The sequence below is a fragment of the Mauremys reevesii genome, linkage group 10 (genome assembly GCF_016161935.1).
Source record: "Mauremys reevesii isolate NIE-2019 linkage group 10, ASM1616193v1, whole genome shotgun sequence".
NCBI lineage: Eukaryota > Metazoa > Chordata > Testudines > Geoemydidae > Mauremys > Mauremys reevesii.
The window spans coordinates 12,027,416-12,042,391 of NC_052632.1; the positions used below are offsets into that span (position 1 = coordinate 12,027,416).

The 14,976-nt window shown below is 51.1% G+C and overlaps 1 protein-coding gene across 1 annotated transcript in view; it reads right to left on the bottom strand.

Annotated features, from left to right (window-relative positions):
- Window positions 1–448: 448 nt before the first annotated feature.
- ST8SIA2 (ST8 alpha-N-acetyl-neuraminide alpha-2,8-sialyltransferase 2) overlaps window positions 449–14,976 on the bottom strand; it is a 37,728-nt gene continuing 23,200 nt past the window's right edge. Inside the window, exons 5-6 of the mRNA XM_039492246.1 lie at window positions 13,756–14,049; window positions 449–1,097 (exon numbers count right to left, since the gene is read on the bottom strand). Of these exons, the coding sequence (XP_039348180.1) occupies window positions 812–1,097; window positions 13,756–14,049 (580 nt within the window). The 3' untranslated portion in view covers window positions 449–811. The remainder of the gene's footprint in view (window positions 1,098–13,755; window positions 14,050–14,976) is intronic.

The window sequence follows — 14,976 nt, forward strand, 5'->3', positions numbered from 1 at the left end:
AACTCCTTTGACAGCAAACCTCATTCAAATCAGCCTGCCTTTGAGACCCCACTCCGGTGTCTCCTGGAGTTAGTCACTAGGGTGAGTCTCATGCTGCATCTCAAGGGCTCTGTCCAGAGTCCAGTGGCCTTTCCAAACAGGCTGCTCTGACTGTGGCATCCTTCTCACCAAACCACGTGGGATTGATCTGAACTGGTGACCATCTGGACGATGTCGTGGGCCATTCACTGGAGGCAGTAAGGTAGCTCCGCTGCAGAGAAGGGACCACGGTGCTCTGCTGCATGTCTCAGTTCCTGTCCAGTCACTCAGGCAACCTCTCAGCTGTTTAGCCACAAACAAAGGTTCCCTCCCCGCTCCCCCCACAACCCCATTATTAGCACTAAGCCAAGAATACTGAGAAGTGCCAGCACCTGGGTTCTTGGCCAAATAGGCCCTAACTACCCACCTTGGACCAGTCACACACATGGCCTAACGTTTACCCATCACCCTCAAGCACTCTGAAAAACCAAGGTGACCTTCAAGCATTTTTGACATCGTAGAACTAACTTCTTTCTGAGCCTAACCAGCCCCAGGCAAAGCCTCGAGCCCGGGCAGCAGCTTCCGACTCTCCTGTAACTTGTCTGTCACCGAACACCAAACAGTTATAATACTCAGGTCAATATATATAGGCACCACGTATATATATTTTTGTCACTGTTCTGCACGTTAACAAAGAAAACCAACCCCACTAGCCACTGCTCAGGCTTTTCTCCTGCTCCCCGTTTCTCCCAGGGTGTATAGCCTGCAGGAACGTGGGCCACAGAAGCCTGTCTTACGTGGCCCCACCGCACTCTCCGACAGTCAGTTTCAAGGCTCCTTGCTGGTGCAGCGTCTTTAGGGCTTTGAACTCCAAGGGCATGGTGTGCGGGCTGGCCTGGGAGGTGTAGCCGTACTTCAGGCTGTCATAGTAGTGGTATTTGACGGGGTTCTGGTTCTGATCCCGGGGAAAAGGCCAGAAGCCATAGAGATAGATCCTGTTGCAGAAGCGGGTGGCCAGGGTGTACATGAGCAGGCCAGTGGTTGGTCGTTTTATGTGCACTTTGTTTGTTAGCCAGTACCTGGAAAGGGAGAGAAAACCAAATCCTGTTATTCAAGCCATAGCGAGACTCACTGTGCGCAGCCTACCTGTCACATACTCTCCCCTTCCCTTCCTCTGCCCAAGCTACATCAAAGACAGATTCAGTAGTGAGAGATGGCTGATTGATGTAGCAGTTCTGCTGGCCAAGAAATAACTACAGCTGGATTTTCTTCCTGACTGAGCAGCTGTCTCTCTGTCTAGGAACTGACAACACACTTGTCACTGTGGTATCTGAGTACTTTACCTCTCTTCAATCCCTTATAAAAAAAAAATCTCTTACAGTAGTGGCCCACAATATTTCAGTCCATAATCATCTTCCTTACAGCAGAGAAGACCAATACTATAGAGAGGTCAAGTAGTCTCTGTCAACCTCTCGGAACACACACTCACACGTAGATTATACAGACAGCTCATCGTTATCACTGATGCACGATGTCTTGACTCTCCAGTAACTGTAATGGGGTTGTGAACATTTTTTAATTTGAATAAGGGGTCGCCACGGTGAAAAGCTGGAGAAACACTGAACTGTAGACTATTAAAGCCAGTGCTCACCTCTGTGGTCCCTTGTCAGAACATCCCACAGCGTTTTGGAGTAACCGTGCATACAGCAGGAGCATGCACTAGTGTTACAGCCGTGCTTTGGGGCCAGCACTGTTGAATACTATGTTATTTTTCATGAAGGATGACAGAGAAGATGGGTGGAAGTTGCATCCTGTTGCAATGGGTCAAGTTACAACAGAAGCCCTGTTGAAAGTGGTAGCGTTTTGGGCTGTGACTAGAAAATACTGCAGAAATATTGTATTTTCACAATGGATATTGCTTGCTCCTGGAGTTTGGCAGCACGGAGCATCTGCCTGCTTTCCTGAGCAGTGAGCACTGTGAAAGGAATGTCATCAAAAGGATGGGGGGGTGGTGGTGGAAAGTCTCCCCAAAGTGTATCCCTTCCCTACCGAATCACACATGTTCTATAGCTGACATCCCTGGCTGCAGACAGAACGGCCTGTAGTGCCCACAGATGCTGCTCTCCTGTGATCATGCTTGGCTTTCACTTCCCCAGCCTGTTCAAACACCCGCCATGGGGTATGTTCACTTTAGATGCCCATGGATTATGTGTAATTGGGATTTCAAAGAGCCTAGTTTCAGGCGAGTCCCTCTGCAAGGCTGATGGGGCTTTTGATAGGAGATGCAGAGCAGGGTTTGGCAGCTCTGTGCAGCATTTCTGGGAGGTCGCCCAGCATTCTGAACTTCGATTTGGCCCTCTCCGGTCCCGCTCCATCGTGCAGGCCTTTACACTTGTGTGCATTCCCACTGACTTCTGTGGGACTCCTTGCAGGTGTCCACTCAGCTGGATCCCTGTGCAGGATCTGAGCCTCACCCCTGCAAATTAGCTTTGCGGAGGAGCCATGAACATTTAGCAGCCCAGGTATAAAACCTACTTGTCTGCCTTCTACTAGATGGGAAAAAAAATGACACTCTCCGAGTGAGCTGGTTAGTAGAATTTTGTAAGTGTAGCTAATATGGCGTAGAACCCTCAGGGCATGCTGGGAACACAGTCCTGCTTTCCTGTAGGTTAGCGGTGGTGACTGCTGGCGGCTAAGCATTCACATCACCTGCTATCTGAGTGCCTGTGGCTATGGCAAAGCACTCTGCTGCGACCTTTCTGGAAGGAAGGCCTTGGTAAGATGGTGCTCCTTGGAATGGCTCGTCTGCGCACCAGACAGCATCTGAGAGGGGTGCTGCTTCCAGGGTCTGACAGGGAAAGAAACATGGCCATGGGCATTGTGCGGCTGCCTCTGAATAGCCCTGCTCAGAGGCGCCGTCCCTGCAGCTTCGGCCTGGCCCCATATGTCGTAGTAAGAGAAAAGCAAACGTTGCTATTGTAAAGCAGCACAGGGTCATTCTACAGGTGGCCATGAAACAGCTGTGCCTGTGTATTTTACACGGCAGCCCATAGGGCAGCCATTAGACTGATACAGCCAACGAGAGAAATGGTCTGTTATTACAGCCATTTAATACTGAGAAGCCGGGGAAAGTCATTCAGCAGGGAAGTTACTGTATTCCAGCTACACTGGAGATACCCATAAAGCCAAATTCATCTGTTCACACTGGTGGAGTTACACCATGAAGTTATGCCATGAAGTTTAACAGCCTCAAAATTCCCTCTACTACCGCTGCTGGACTAGCACTGGCATCTTAACAGTATCTTATACTGTGCCACACCTGGGGCTGTCATACGACCCCACAAAGCAGAATACTGGCTGCATCACAACCTATCAGAGGTTTTTTTCCCAGGGGTTGTTTGTTTATAGATCCCAAGAAACCTATGAATGGACCACAGCCTTGGTAAAGTTCCACTGCAAAGGATGGGACACCTGAAATTACACCCAATGTCCCAGTCATAGGGACAGCTGATTCTTGAAGGGTATAGCTACCCTGCAGTCAGAGATGTGACTGCAATACATGGAGATGTAGCTGAGCTTGCTTTGATCCAGGTAGCTCGAATGACAACAGCAGTGAAGCCATGGCAGGACCCTGGGTATGTCCTCCAACAGCTAGTCAGTGCGGCCATGCCTTCACTGCTGTTATCAGGCAAGCTAGCTAGATCCATGCTAGCTCAGGAAAATCAACACGTGCGGAAGTCCCACTTCTGACTGCAGTGTAGACAGACTCGCTCTGTCTCCACTGCAAAACAAACCCAACGGCAGCACATCTGAGCGCCCAGGTCAACTGACTCGGGTCTGTGGGGCTCGTGCTACTGGGCTAAAATTAGCAGTGTGGATATTCTCACACAGGCTGGAGCCTGGGGTCTGAGACCTTCCCCCTTGCTGGGTTTCGGAGCCCGGGCCCAAGCCCGAGCGGGAACGTCTACGCTCTATTTTCAGCCCTATAGCTTGAGCTCCACAAGCTGGAGCTAGTTGACCCCAGGCTCGGAGACTTGCTGCTGTGAGGTTCTTTTTGCATTGTGGCTATACCATAAGGCAGTGTTGCCCAAACTTGGGATGCCGCTTGTGTAGGGAAAGCCCCTGGAGGCCGGGCCAGTTTGTTTACCTGCCACGTCTGCAGGTTTGGCTAATTGCGGCTCCCACTGGCTGTGGTTCGCTGTCCCAGGCCAATGGGAGCTGCTGGAAGTGGCACGGGCCAAGGGATGTACTGGATTGCAGATAGGAAATTCTGACCCCGAACACTGAGCCTGACACTCTGGCTCCAACCCCCTCATGGTCTCAGCCAGAACCAGATCGTTCCAGCCCTTTTACTACTTTACAATTATCGGGTGGCGATTGGAAGCAGCAGTGCCCAGCCTCTGAAGTACTTCTGGGCGGCACATGGGAAAAATATTTCCCCTTCTCAATGCCCAGGGACCTGCTGGTGCCAGGAGGCAAAGGTGCCTGCTGCCTTAGTGCTGAAGAGTTGGGATGAGGTGGGAGGGAGGGAGGCTCCAACTTGGGGCCCCTTCTGGAGACAGAGAAGAAGATGGATGTGCTAAAAAGAACGAGCTCAAGGATTGAAAAGCGCTCAAGCTACGACGCCGGCTGGACTGTGGTGAATGCGTCTTGTCCTCGCTTTGCGGGCACTGAGAGCTCCTCCGGTGATGTCTGGAAAGGACACAAGGGTGCTGTTTAATGAGCAGCTTGTAACAGCAGCCGCATGAGTTATGCAGGAACAAATCACTCTCTTATCTCTTTCGCTGCTCTGGTCAATTTAGACAGCATCCACATTGCTGGTGCATGTGCTGTCCCCAGTTTGGGAGAACAGCTGGGGACTGAAACAAACACTAATTAATTTTGCAAACCCAAATGAGCTTGTCTGGGCGCACATGGGATGCTGTGTCAATAGTACACCTTTAATATGCGAGGGCCGGGATTTTAATTAGGAGGCGAGGTAATCTTGAGGAAGGCAGTAATTATTTTTCAAATTGGCTACTCCAATCACCATAACTATTAAGTGTAATGTTTTATGGAAGCAGATAGCAATTAAAGGAGACAGTTAAGAGCAAAGTCTGCAACTTGAGACCTCCCTTCCCTGAGCTACTCTGGCAGCCTGGACTTTCTTCAGAAGGTGGCTGGATGGCATTTCTGTAAATAAATCATCAGAGGCTGAAGCAGCCACATAGAGACGGGCTGACGTCGAGGTGGGCCTGGGTGAGTAATAGAAACTGTAACGCCATCAGGCAAAATCTGCCTGAAACAATTCTTGTCCAGGATGCACAATAGTTACCGATGAAAAACCCTGTTAGATCATCATGTCTGTCCCCGGTAAGGACAGGATGCAGCCCCTTATGGCGGATCTGTTCACTATTAAACGGATACTTGATTGTAATAAAAAAGGCAACAGCTTCAAGAAATAAAGCCCCAGCAGTCTTGTGCTGTAGGGAGTGATGCTGGTTGGGATCAATTGTTCCTGTGTGGCATTGCTAGGCCAGGGCCAGCTTTAGGAAGTGCGGGGCCCAATTCGAACAGTTTCGACGGGGCCCCGGCAGGGATGACTAAAAAAAACCACAAAAACAAACAAAAAAAACATGTAAAAAAACACGTGGGGCTTGTACTCACCGGGCGGTGCTCCGAGTCTTCGGCGGCACTTTGGCGGCGGGTCCTTCACTCGCTCCAGGTCTTCAGTGGCACTGAAGGACCCGCCGCCTAAGTGCCGCTGAAGACCCGGAGCAAGCGAAGGACCTGCCGCTAAAGTGCCGCCAAAGACTCGGAGCAAGTGAAGGACCCGCCGCCAAAGTGCCGCTGAAGACCCGAAGCGCCGCCAGGTGAGTAAAAATTAAAAAGGCGCCTCTAGCCAGCGAAGGGATTCTCACTGGGCGCAGGGCCCTCTTAGGCATGGGGCCCGATTCGGGGGAATTGGTGGAATAAGCCTAAAGCCGGCCCTAGCTAGAGGGACTATCTTTCATAGGCGACTTAAAACAGAGATCCTGAGCCCTGCAGTCACTGGAAGGTCCCATGGCACTGGTTTTTCCCCAAAAGCAGACCAACTATAACTGCCCCAGTTAGAAGCTGACCAGGACACTGGGCTGATGTCAATTTCCAATTCAATTTCCAGTGCCCGCAGAATTCCATTTCACCTTGTCTCGTAAAATGTTGCATAGCACTGTTAGTGGTTTCAGGCACTTTACTGGTTTGCCAAAATCTCCCCGTACAGCATTACTGTGTGCTGTTCAACTATTGGTATGTTCCACTCCAGAAATGATTGTATCCCAGCCCTGGAGGAAGTGATCTCTGTGCAGTGCCTCTGTATTGTAAAGTAAGTCTTGTGAACTTTCAGGATGGGAAACACTCTGTCATTCTTCTTCATGAAACTGTAGCCTCCACCCTGCACATCAATAGGATTCACAAGTCTCCCTTACACTCATCTCTGCTTAGCATCACTCTGCATAGAGCCTGCCCGTAATTTGTGTGGAAAAGTTCTGCACAGCCAGACAACACTGTGGGACTGCCAGCTGTTTGTTTCAATAACAGAGAGAGCTGATTTGCAGCTAAACAGCACGTCTGATCCCCATGCTGATGGGTCCTACAAAGGCCTGGGTTGGATTGCATGTATCCTTTCAGTTGAACAGAAAAATCCTGTGATAGGAGAATGCCACTGGAGCGGGTAAAAGGAACCCAGGTCAGCCAAGAAATCAGGTTCAGTGATGAAAGTCACAATAAATAAATAAACAAATGTAACCCCAGGCCTTTTAAAACCAACTTATTCAGAAACGTGAGAAAAAAATATCAAACACACTGTTCTGGAGAAGCTGGTCCCTGACTGGTAGAAACATTCTATAGGTGTGCCCTATATACACCAGTCAGATCATTGGGTCAAATTCTATTCTCAGTTACATTGGTATAAACCTGGAGTAAATCTATTGAATTACTCCAGATTGATGTTGGTGTAGCTGAGAACAGAATCTGGCCCATTATCTGCCTAGCACGCTGTGGCTGCTATACATAATCAGAATGCACCTAAAATATAGGAACAATCATCTTTCCACCAGGCTACCATCTGGCAGACCTATTCCGTCTGTCAATCTAGGTTCCTAATCTACCACCCTTAACTATGTAATAACTGAACGCCACATAAAACAATCAAACTTGCATTGGTCACTGTAGAAATGGGACCAGATCCCCTTAACGCCCCTTTAACTTTGGCAGGAATTTGGATTCCAAAGCTGGATCAGGATCTCAATTTTACAGTTGGCTCTAACTGTATAACAAGCCAGATCAAACCCCCCCACTGTGCAGAGTTTGGAATCCACAACCACATTCAGTGTGTGGCTTAGGCCCATCTCTAATGATCAGACATAAAATCAAGTTGAGGGGAGAGAAGCCATCACACAGCGTTTCTTGCTTTGAAAGTAAACAGCTCGGCATTTACTGTATGCAACAGCTGTTCCGTGCCATTCAGCCGCTCTCTCCTCATTCAGAATTCAGATCCTTCCTTACAACTCACTCCTTGTGGTCTAACTCCTCCTTTGAAGCTCACCTCAGTCCTTTGCAGTGACAACTGTACATTTCACAACGTAAAGAGGAGAGCGAGGGAAAGTGACTCTCAAGAGAGCTATACACCTGCCTGCCGTTCCCTCGCACTCCACGTGGGGAGACATCCCCCTCCTATTACTTTCCTTTACCTCTCCACTCCCCCACCCAGTCTGTTTCTTTTGTCATGTCTTGGCTTTAACTCCACCTTGTAAGCTGGGACCTCATCTGTAAAGCCCCAGGCTACAGGTGGGACACTGCAAACCGTAGGCCCCACTTCAATCCCACTTTAAGTCTTATTTTGAGAACGTCTGCGGTGCACAGACTTTGCGTAGGTGCAGCCCCTCTGCACAGGGATGAATGTCACCCTCATTATTATTAATTATTATTTGTGCCGCTGTAGTGCCGAGCAGCCCCAGCCATGGGCCAGGCCCCCTTTGTGCTAGGTCTGTACAAAAGCAGAACACAAGGAGGGTCCCAGCCCCAGAGAGCTCACATGACTCGTATTCATTATTCTGAGGCTGGACCTAAAAGGAGACTCCTCCAGTAGGTTCGGGCTAATATTGATTTATCTATTTTTTAACAGAGGGTGTTAATAAAAAGCCAATACAATTAGAAATGCTCCAGCACCTGGAGGTCATGGTGATGGGTATAGTGAAAATGCCAGAACAGACAATGAAATGTGTCCATCAACCTCCTATAAAAATAGTTACACTCAAACCTCCACATACACAGCCAGTTAAATCCCACCACCCTGCTCTTTTCGCAAATGTACGTCTCTAACACAAGCTGCTTGGCAATGAGATTATAGGGCTCCTAGGAGCCCCTCACAGCTGACTTGTCAGGCGGCCTGCTTGCTTTCCAGCCTGCGAGAGAACCCCTCAATTCCACATGCCCCTTGCCAGCTTGGCGTTTTTCAGAATCACTCTGAAGTGCTTGTGCATTCCAGGAACCTCATGGCCCCAGGGCTGCCCTGGAGTGCTGGCTGCAGGTGTGATGAAAGATTGAGCCCCATGCTTCTAGGTGGGGCTATTCTTACTCCTAGGTAGAAATGCCATTTCAGAACTGTGACAGTCTCCTTCCCTGTGCCCCTCAGGGCAAGAGGTTCCTGCTCCGTTGGCCTCCTGCCTTAGAACCCCATCCAAACCCTAGGGATGCGCAGCTTGTCATGTCTGACTGCATAAAGACGCCCCCTTTGCCTGCTCCGCAAATCATCTGGAATTCCCGAGACCCTGCTCCACAGCACGGCCCTCAGGGTGCTCATTTAAAGCGCACTCCTAGCCAGAGAAGTGATGTTTCGGCTGCCATCGCGGAGGATGATAATAATCAATATTTTACATTTACAACAGTGCCTTTCCTTCCAATTATCAGAGGGGTAGCCGTGTTAGTCTGGATCTGTAAAAAGCGACAAAGAGTCCTGTGGCAGCTTACAGACTAACAGAAGCGTTGGAGCATGAGCTTTCGTGGGTGAATACCCACTTCGTCAGATGCATGTGGGTATTCACATTTCCTTCCAAAGGATTCCAACGTGCTTTCTGCGCGAACGGGCGAGATCTTGTTCCAGCCACCACTGAAATGCAGCCTTCTCTGGGTGGAAGGCAGAAGCTGGTTAGCCGGGCACAGGGAGTGAGGAACTGTAATGTATCTGGTGGAACCGGAGGAGGAATTTATTTACCATCGCTGGAATGTGCTTAAGACACAACTGTCTCTCTCCAAAGAGTGCTAATGGAATCTTTAGGAACTCTAAGCGTCAGGGTTGCTTGGCTGGCAAACAGTCCACAGCTCTTTCTCCCCCGCCCTGTCTTGGTGACATTCAGCTCAAGCTGGCTCAAAGCTCACAAATCCCAAGATGTTCTACCCTCACAGCCAGTTCTGAACATTCCTCAGGAACGGTCACTGCATTCCTGTTATCCTGTGCAGACCCCGGCCCTGCGAGGGTTTAATAACAAACGGTCCCACTGGAAATTCACCTGCCAGCCGCTCTCCAAGCCAGCGAGTGGCTAACCCTCCGCGGTGCCTGTATCCAGCCCTGTGTCCCTGAGGGTGACCTGGAGTCAGGATTGCAATGATGCAGCATTAGTCATTCATTAGCTCTCAGTTTGCAGGCTTGTTCTCCCGCTGCTGGGCTGACAGGTACAAGAGCCAGAGTGGGAGGGCAGGTCAGTCTGTTGCCTTCATGGCTGCAGGGCTGATCCTCTTGGTGGGGTTGAGCTGACTCTGTGGCTGTAATTGAATTAGCTCTGTTCAGTACCAGCTGCCAACTCTCCTCATTTCCTCTGATCTCTGCCATCTCATTACAGATGTGACTAGTTTCGGGAAGAGCCAGCGATTCTGCCCTTCTGCTGCTCACTTCATTGGCTGCGGGTCCTGGCCCCTGAAGCCTTTAAGTAGCCCAGTGGCCTCTGCTGTAGCTCTGACCAGTCATGCCACCTGCGCCTGCCTGAAACTGGGAAGGGAGAAAAGACTGGCAGCCCAGAACCCAGACTGGCAGCCCAGAGCCTCAGTGAATGGGAGGCCAATGTGGTACTTAGGATCAGCAGTCTATGCCCGGTCAATATATATCCAGCTTCCCTTTGCAAGCCTCCTGTGCACCAATGCTCTGGTCTTCTTGGGCACCTGTCCTAGCACTGGGCAGTGCACCAGTGCCATGGCCTTTCTGGGCACCCATCCTAACACCAGGCAGTGCACGGCCTTACTGGGCACCCATCCTAGCACTGGGCAGTGCACCAGTGCCATGGTCTTACTGGGCACCCATCCTAGCACCAGGCAGTGCACGGCCTTACTGGGCACCCATCCTAGCACTGGGCAGTGCACAGTTTTACTGGGCACCCATCCTTGTACTGGGCAGTGCACCAGTGCCATGGCCTTACTAGGCACCCATCCTTGTACTGGGCATTGCATCTGCCTCCTGGTTTGACTGGTGCTGTCTGGCTGGGCACCCGCGCTCACAGGAAGCATTGTCAGAAGGCTGAGAGAAGGATGTCCTTTCCTAGCGTCCCGGTGCGGTTCCCCCTTGCCAACAGATCCCACCAGATTCCTTACACTGTCACTTTCTGTATCCTGAATAGTCACCAAGATCTGCTGGCAGGGAACTCAATCCCAGAGCAAGGGAGCATGCGCAGAAAGAGGCCCTGGGAACGCATCCCCAATTGCACCGAGAGACGCCACCGAAGCACTGCTGAGCCTGGCACTTCCACGGCCCCAGGGTTCTAGGGTGTTCATGCTTTGTGGCTCCGCCACCCCGTCGTTCACTTAGGATCGCCAGCCCCTCTTCTCTAGCAGCTGCACCGTGCAGGCCGAGTGCAGCTCCTCTTGCCAGCCTTGCATCTGGTTTATTTCAGGAGACACACGGGAGAGCACAATATCCATCAGCTCCCCGTCAAGCCCTGACAGGCCTCCGTTTGGCTTGCTTTGTGTGCCAGAGGCCTCCAGGCCAGCTTGATGGGTTGCTGCTGCAAGGAGCCGTTCTGCAGGGCCAGGCCAACCAGCGAATGAGCTGCAGCATCAGTAGGTGAGATCCAGTACCAGGCCCAGGAGCGACTCCTATGCTCTGCTCTCCTCCCAGCCGGAGACACCACAAGGCCCTTGCCAATATCTCACGCAGCATCTCCTGTGGGGAGTTTCTGGCACAGGGATGCGCTGCAATCATAGGATTAGCAGCCTGTTGATTTAAAGGGCTTATTACAGAAGCTTAATTTTATTTTGACAGATGAAAGTAAGTCAATTACAGCTGGAAATAGCTCAAGGTTTGGGTTATATTTTGTGCCTCCTGTGTCCTGTGGGATCTTTCCCCCTCTTCCTTGGATAGTGACTCTCCTGCCTGAGAGTCCTCTGAGCCCAAGGAAACCACCGCCCTGCCAGGCGAAAGCAGGAATTCATTTTGATCCCCATTTGTGGTTAATCCAGACAGCAGGATCCTCCTCTCCCTGTTGTCAGGCCAAAGGGCCCCATGGAGGCTGCTGTCTGCTCAGGTGGCAGTGCTCTGAGTCACACACACCTGTGCAAACATGCGATCAATAGTCCTTTGGGTTTGTTTCTGCTGAAAACCAGCCCCTGCTCCCTTCATACACACGCCGGCCCTCAGGTGTGTTCCCAGGAGCTACCCTGAGTGCACGCTCGGTGCTGACTGTTCTGCGCCCCCAGGCTGGGATAAGGCTCTACGAAGCGCAGATCAACGGATCAAACGTACGGAAACAGATGCCACCACTCTGGGAGGAAACACACCACTCGTGGGGGAGGCAAAGCCACAAAGCGGCGGTGGGAGGGGAGTGCACGTGCAGACAGGTGTGTGCAGAAATTCACACCCCAGGAGAGGGGAAAAAACATCTGGAAGGAAGGGGCTGCTGCTGACCCCCCTTCAGAGAGCAAAGCTTGGATCACCGCTAATAGTCCACACTGACGGATCATGGTCCAGCTGCCCAGTACCCTGTGGATTCTCCTTTTCTCCCTCTTTGGTTTACATGGAAGCCTCACTCCTGCATTAATAAACCCCTTTGTCTTGGTGCCTAAACTGCTGCTCATCTGATCTGAACGACACATACATGTCATGGCTAACTCCCACCCACTCACCTGAGGCTCCACTGACAAAGCGGGCGACAACTTCTCCTCTATTCCATTCCATCCATCCATCATTAATCTAATCTATTCACCTGGCCCATAGCACCACATCACCAGAGCACCTTGTACAAACAACGTGACTGACCACCTCAGCCTTCTCTTTGGCTCTCTCTGCCAGAGCAGTAGGGCCAACACCAAGTCCACACAACAGTGCTGCACTTCATAGCCGAGCCCACGTCCGACCACCCCATCCCAGCCTGCAGGACAATTACCAATTGCTCAGCGTTGCCACAACCTGATGATGTTGCATCTCCATGCAGTGTTGCAATGGTAGATGAGGACAGTCCTTAACTGTTATGCCAGCTCCCCCCTGGCTCTGTGAAGAAGAAAGCCTGTTCTAGGGAAGTTCTTGTTTATCTCCGGAGAGCCTGTGATCTCAGGAGGCTTTAGTAGGAACCCTCAGACCTTCAACTTCAGTTTTGGATCTGATGCCATTAAAACAGGGAGCAGAAGAACTTCATCGCATCCTCACCACTACTAAGCCTGCAATGTTTCCAGGGGAAGGGGGATGTAATAGGGAGAGTCAGAAATGAAAAGGGAGAAGGAGTCTGTATTGTTAACACTGGGGAGAAGAACCAGCCTGACAGCCTGCGAGTCCCTCTATTCACAGAGAAGGTAGACCAGAAGGTCCCCTCACATTGCTTCCCCTAGACTTAACCTCCTGAGGCGTAAAAGGAAATTAAAGCCCATCCAATCCTTGGCCTCTCACCTGAGACTGGCAATGAAGTTGCCACTCACAGTGATGGGTTTTATGAGGTGAATGCATATCCACCAAGAAGGGGGCTGAAACCAACAAAGTAATTTCGCACGGGCTACTCTGGAATAGCCATCAGATGGTAGCAACTTCCCTTCACTCCTGACCCAGGCTAGACTGGAATCAATGAAAGGTTCTGTAGCCCATTCCCAATCTCCTGATCCAGCTAGCTCTGTGAGGACCATGCCTGTGACCGAGACAGAAGAATGGGAAAGGAGCAAGAAGATTAATCACTAGCTAAGCTGACCACAGCACAAATTCCTCACAGGGAAACAACAAATACGCCAGTCAAACTGCAGGTCTGAAAGTTACACTGATCAGAAATTCAGGCTTAGAGTCAACAAAGCATTCACAGTCTGAGGGACCAGGGACACGGGTGTAAGGTTTGCTATCACCCCAAATCCCAGGGCTATAAACAAACACTTTGTGCAATGGGACCAGAGCTGTGAGCCTCAGCTTGCAACTTATCTAAAGCAAGGGTTCTCCAGCTCTGGTCTATGGACCATCCATTGCACACCGAGCCCTTCCTGGTGGTCTGCAGAATAAAACACAGAGATTTGTAGTGGGTTTGGCTCAAGCCAGCTCCAGCACAAAGCACTCTCACTCGAGAGGTTCATGAGACACCAGCTACTAAAAAATATCAGGAACGCACTGCTTTGTTGGGTCTGCAGCACATGTGTGTCCAATTGCCGAAAACTGGTAATAGATCAGACAAAAAAAGCCGCAGGTCCCCATAACCCATCCTTGTCATTAAAGACGCGACAGTGTCTCGGCTCAGCAAGAGGGACGGGGAGCCAGGCAGTTCTCACCCTCGGACGGCGTGTAGCAGGCGCAGCGAGGGGTAGGCGGTGCGGACGTTGATGCGGTGCTTGAGGATGAGCTCGTTGACCCACTCCACGCGCTCCTTGCCCCCTTTGGCCATGAATGCGGGGATCCAGAGGATGCTGCCGTTGAGACTGTGGAGGCGCTGCAGCAGCTTCTCCCGCCAGGTCTCGTTCACCAGGTCCTCGAAGGCACGCTGGATGACAGAGGGATTCATAGTCACAAGGTCTGCCTTCATCCCCACGTCCCAGGCATATTCCTGAACAGGGGCCAGATTACACCTGCAACACAAGAGAGAGCGTCACGGTGTGCTTCAGGGAAGGGGAAGGACGAACGTTAGTCGCCTGATTGCCAGTCCTGGGGTTGCACAGGCACAGCCCAGGCAGCATCAGGGCAAGCTTCCTTGCAACTCCCCGTGGCAGCGTGCTGCGATCCTGCCCTGGAAGGATGAGAGCGGAGCTCATTCTCCAGGGCTCTGTCAGTCTTTGCCCTCTCTTCGCAGAGACCACCACCAAAGGGGCCAAATGGTGCCCGAGGAGAGTGGTGGTGACGAGGCAGTCTGGGGTGGTGGCTGAGCACAGTTCCAGGGACCAGGAATGCCTCATTTTGACTCCTGCCTCTGCCACTGACTTCCTGTGTGACTCGGGGCAAAGCCCATAGACGGTGACCTCTGCCTGAACACAGAGATAACAACACCAGAGGGATGTTATGAGGATTGGTTAATGTTTTATAAAGAGCAGGGGAGCATTATTGTGATGAAGGCACTTGCCTATTGGTGGAGTCTGCGATTGACATGTAATGCCTTTCAGTCACTACAACCCCAGGTCAGACTCATGGCAGATACTCTGAGGAAAGACCTTCTGCATCCCATTACCAATTCCCTAGAACATGACCTATCAGTCACTGATATTCCTAGCAGGCTCTTAACTGACGACCCCTGGGCATCTGGCTATGTTGCTAATGAGGTTTCAGAGCACACAGTATTGGAATGTTATAGTAGCCATTCAGGTCAAGGCGACGGTTTTAATACAGAAAAACCACTATGGGCAGAGCACACTCAGAAAGCGTGTGTGTACCAGGCAAGAACGTGGGGAAGGTGTGTGCCTGTGCATGTGTGCATCTGTGTGCACAGGTCTATGTATGCACGCATGTCTGCACAGCTGGTGAATGGCTACATCTCTGCTTATACAGGCCCACATTGGCTTCTG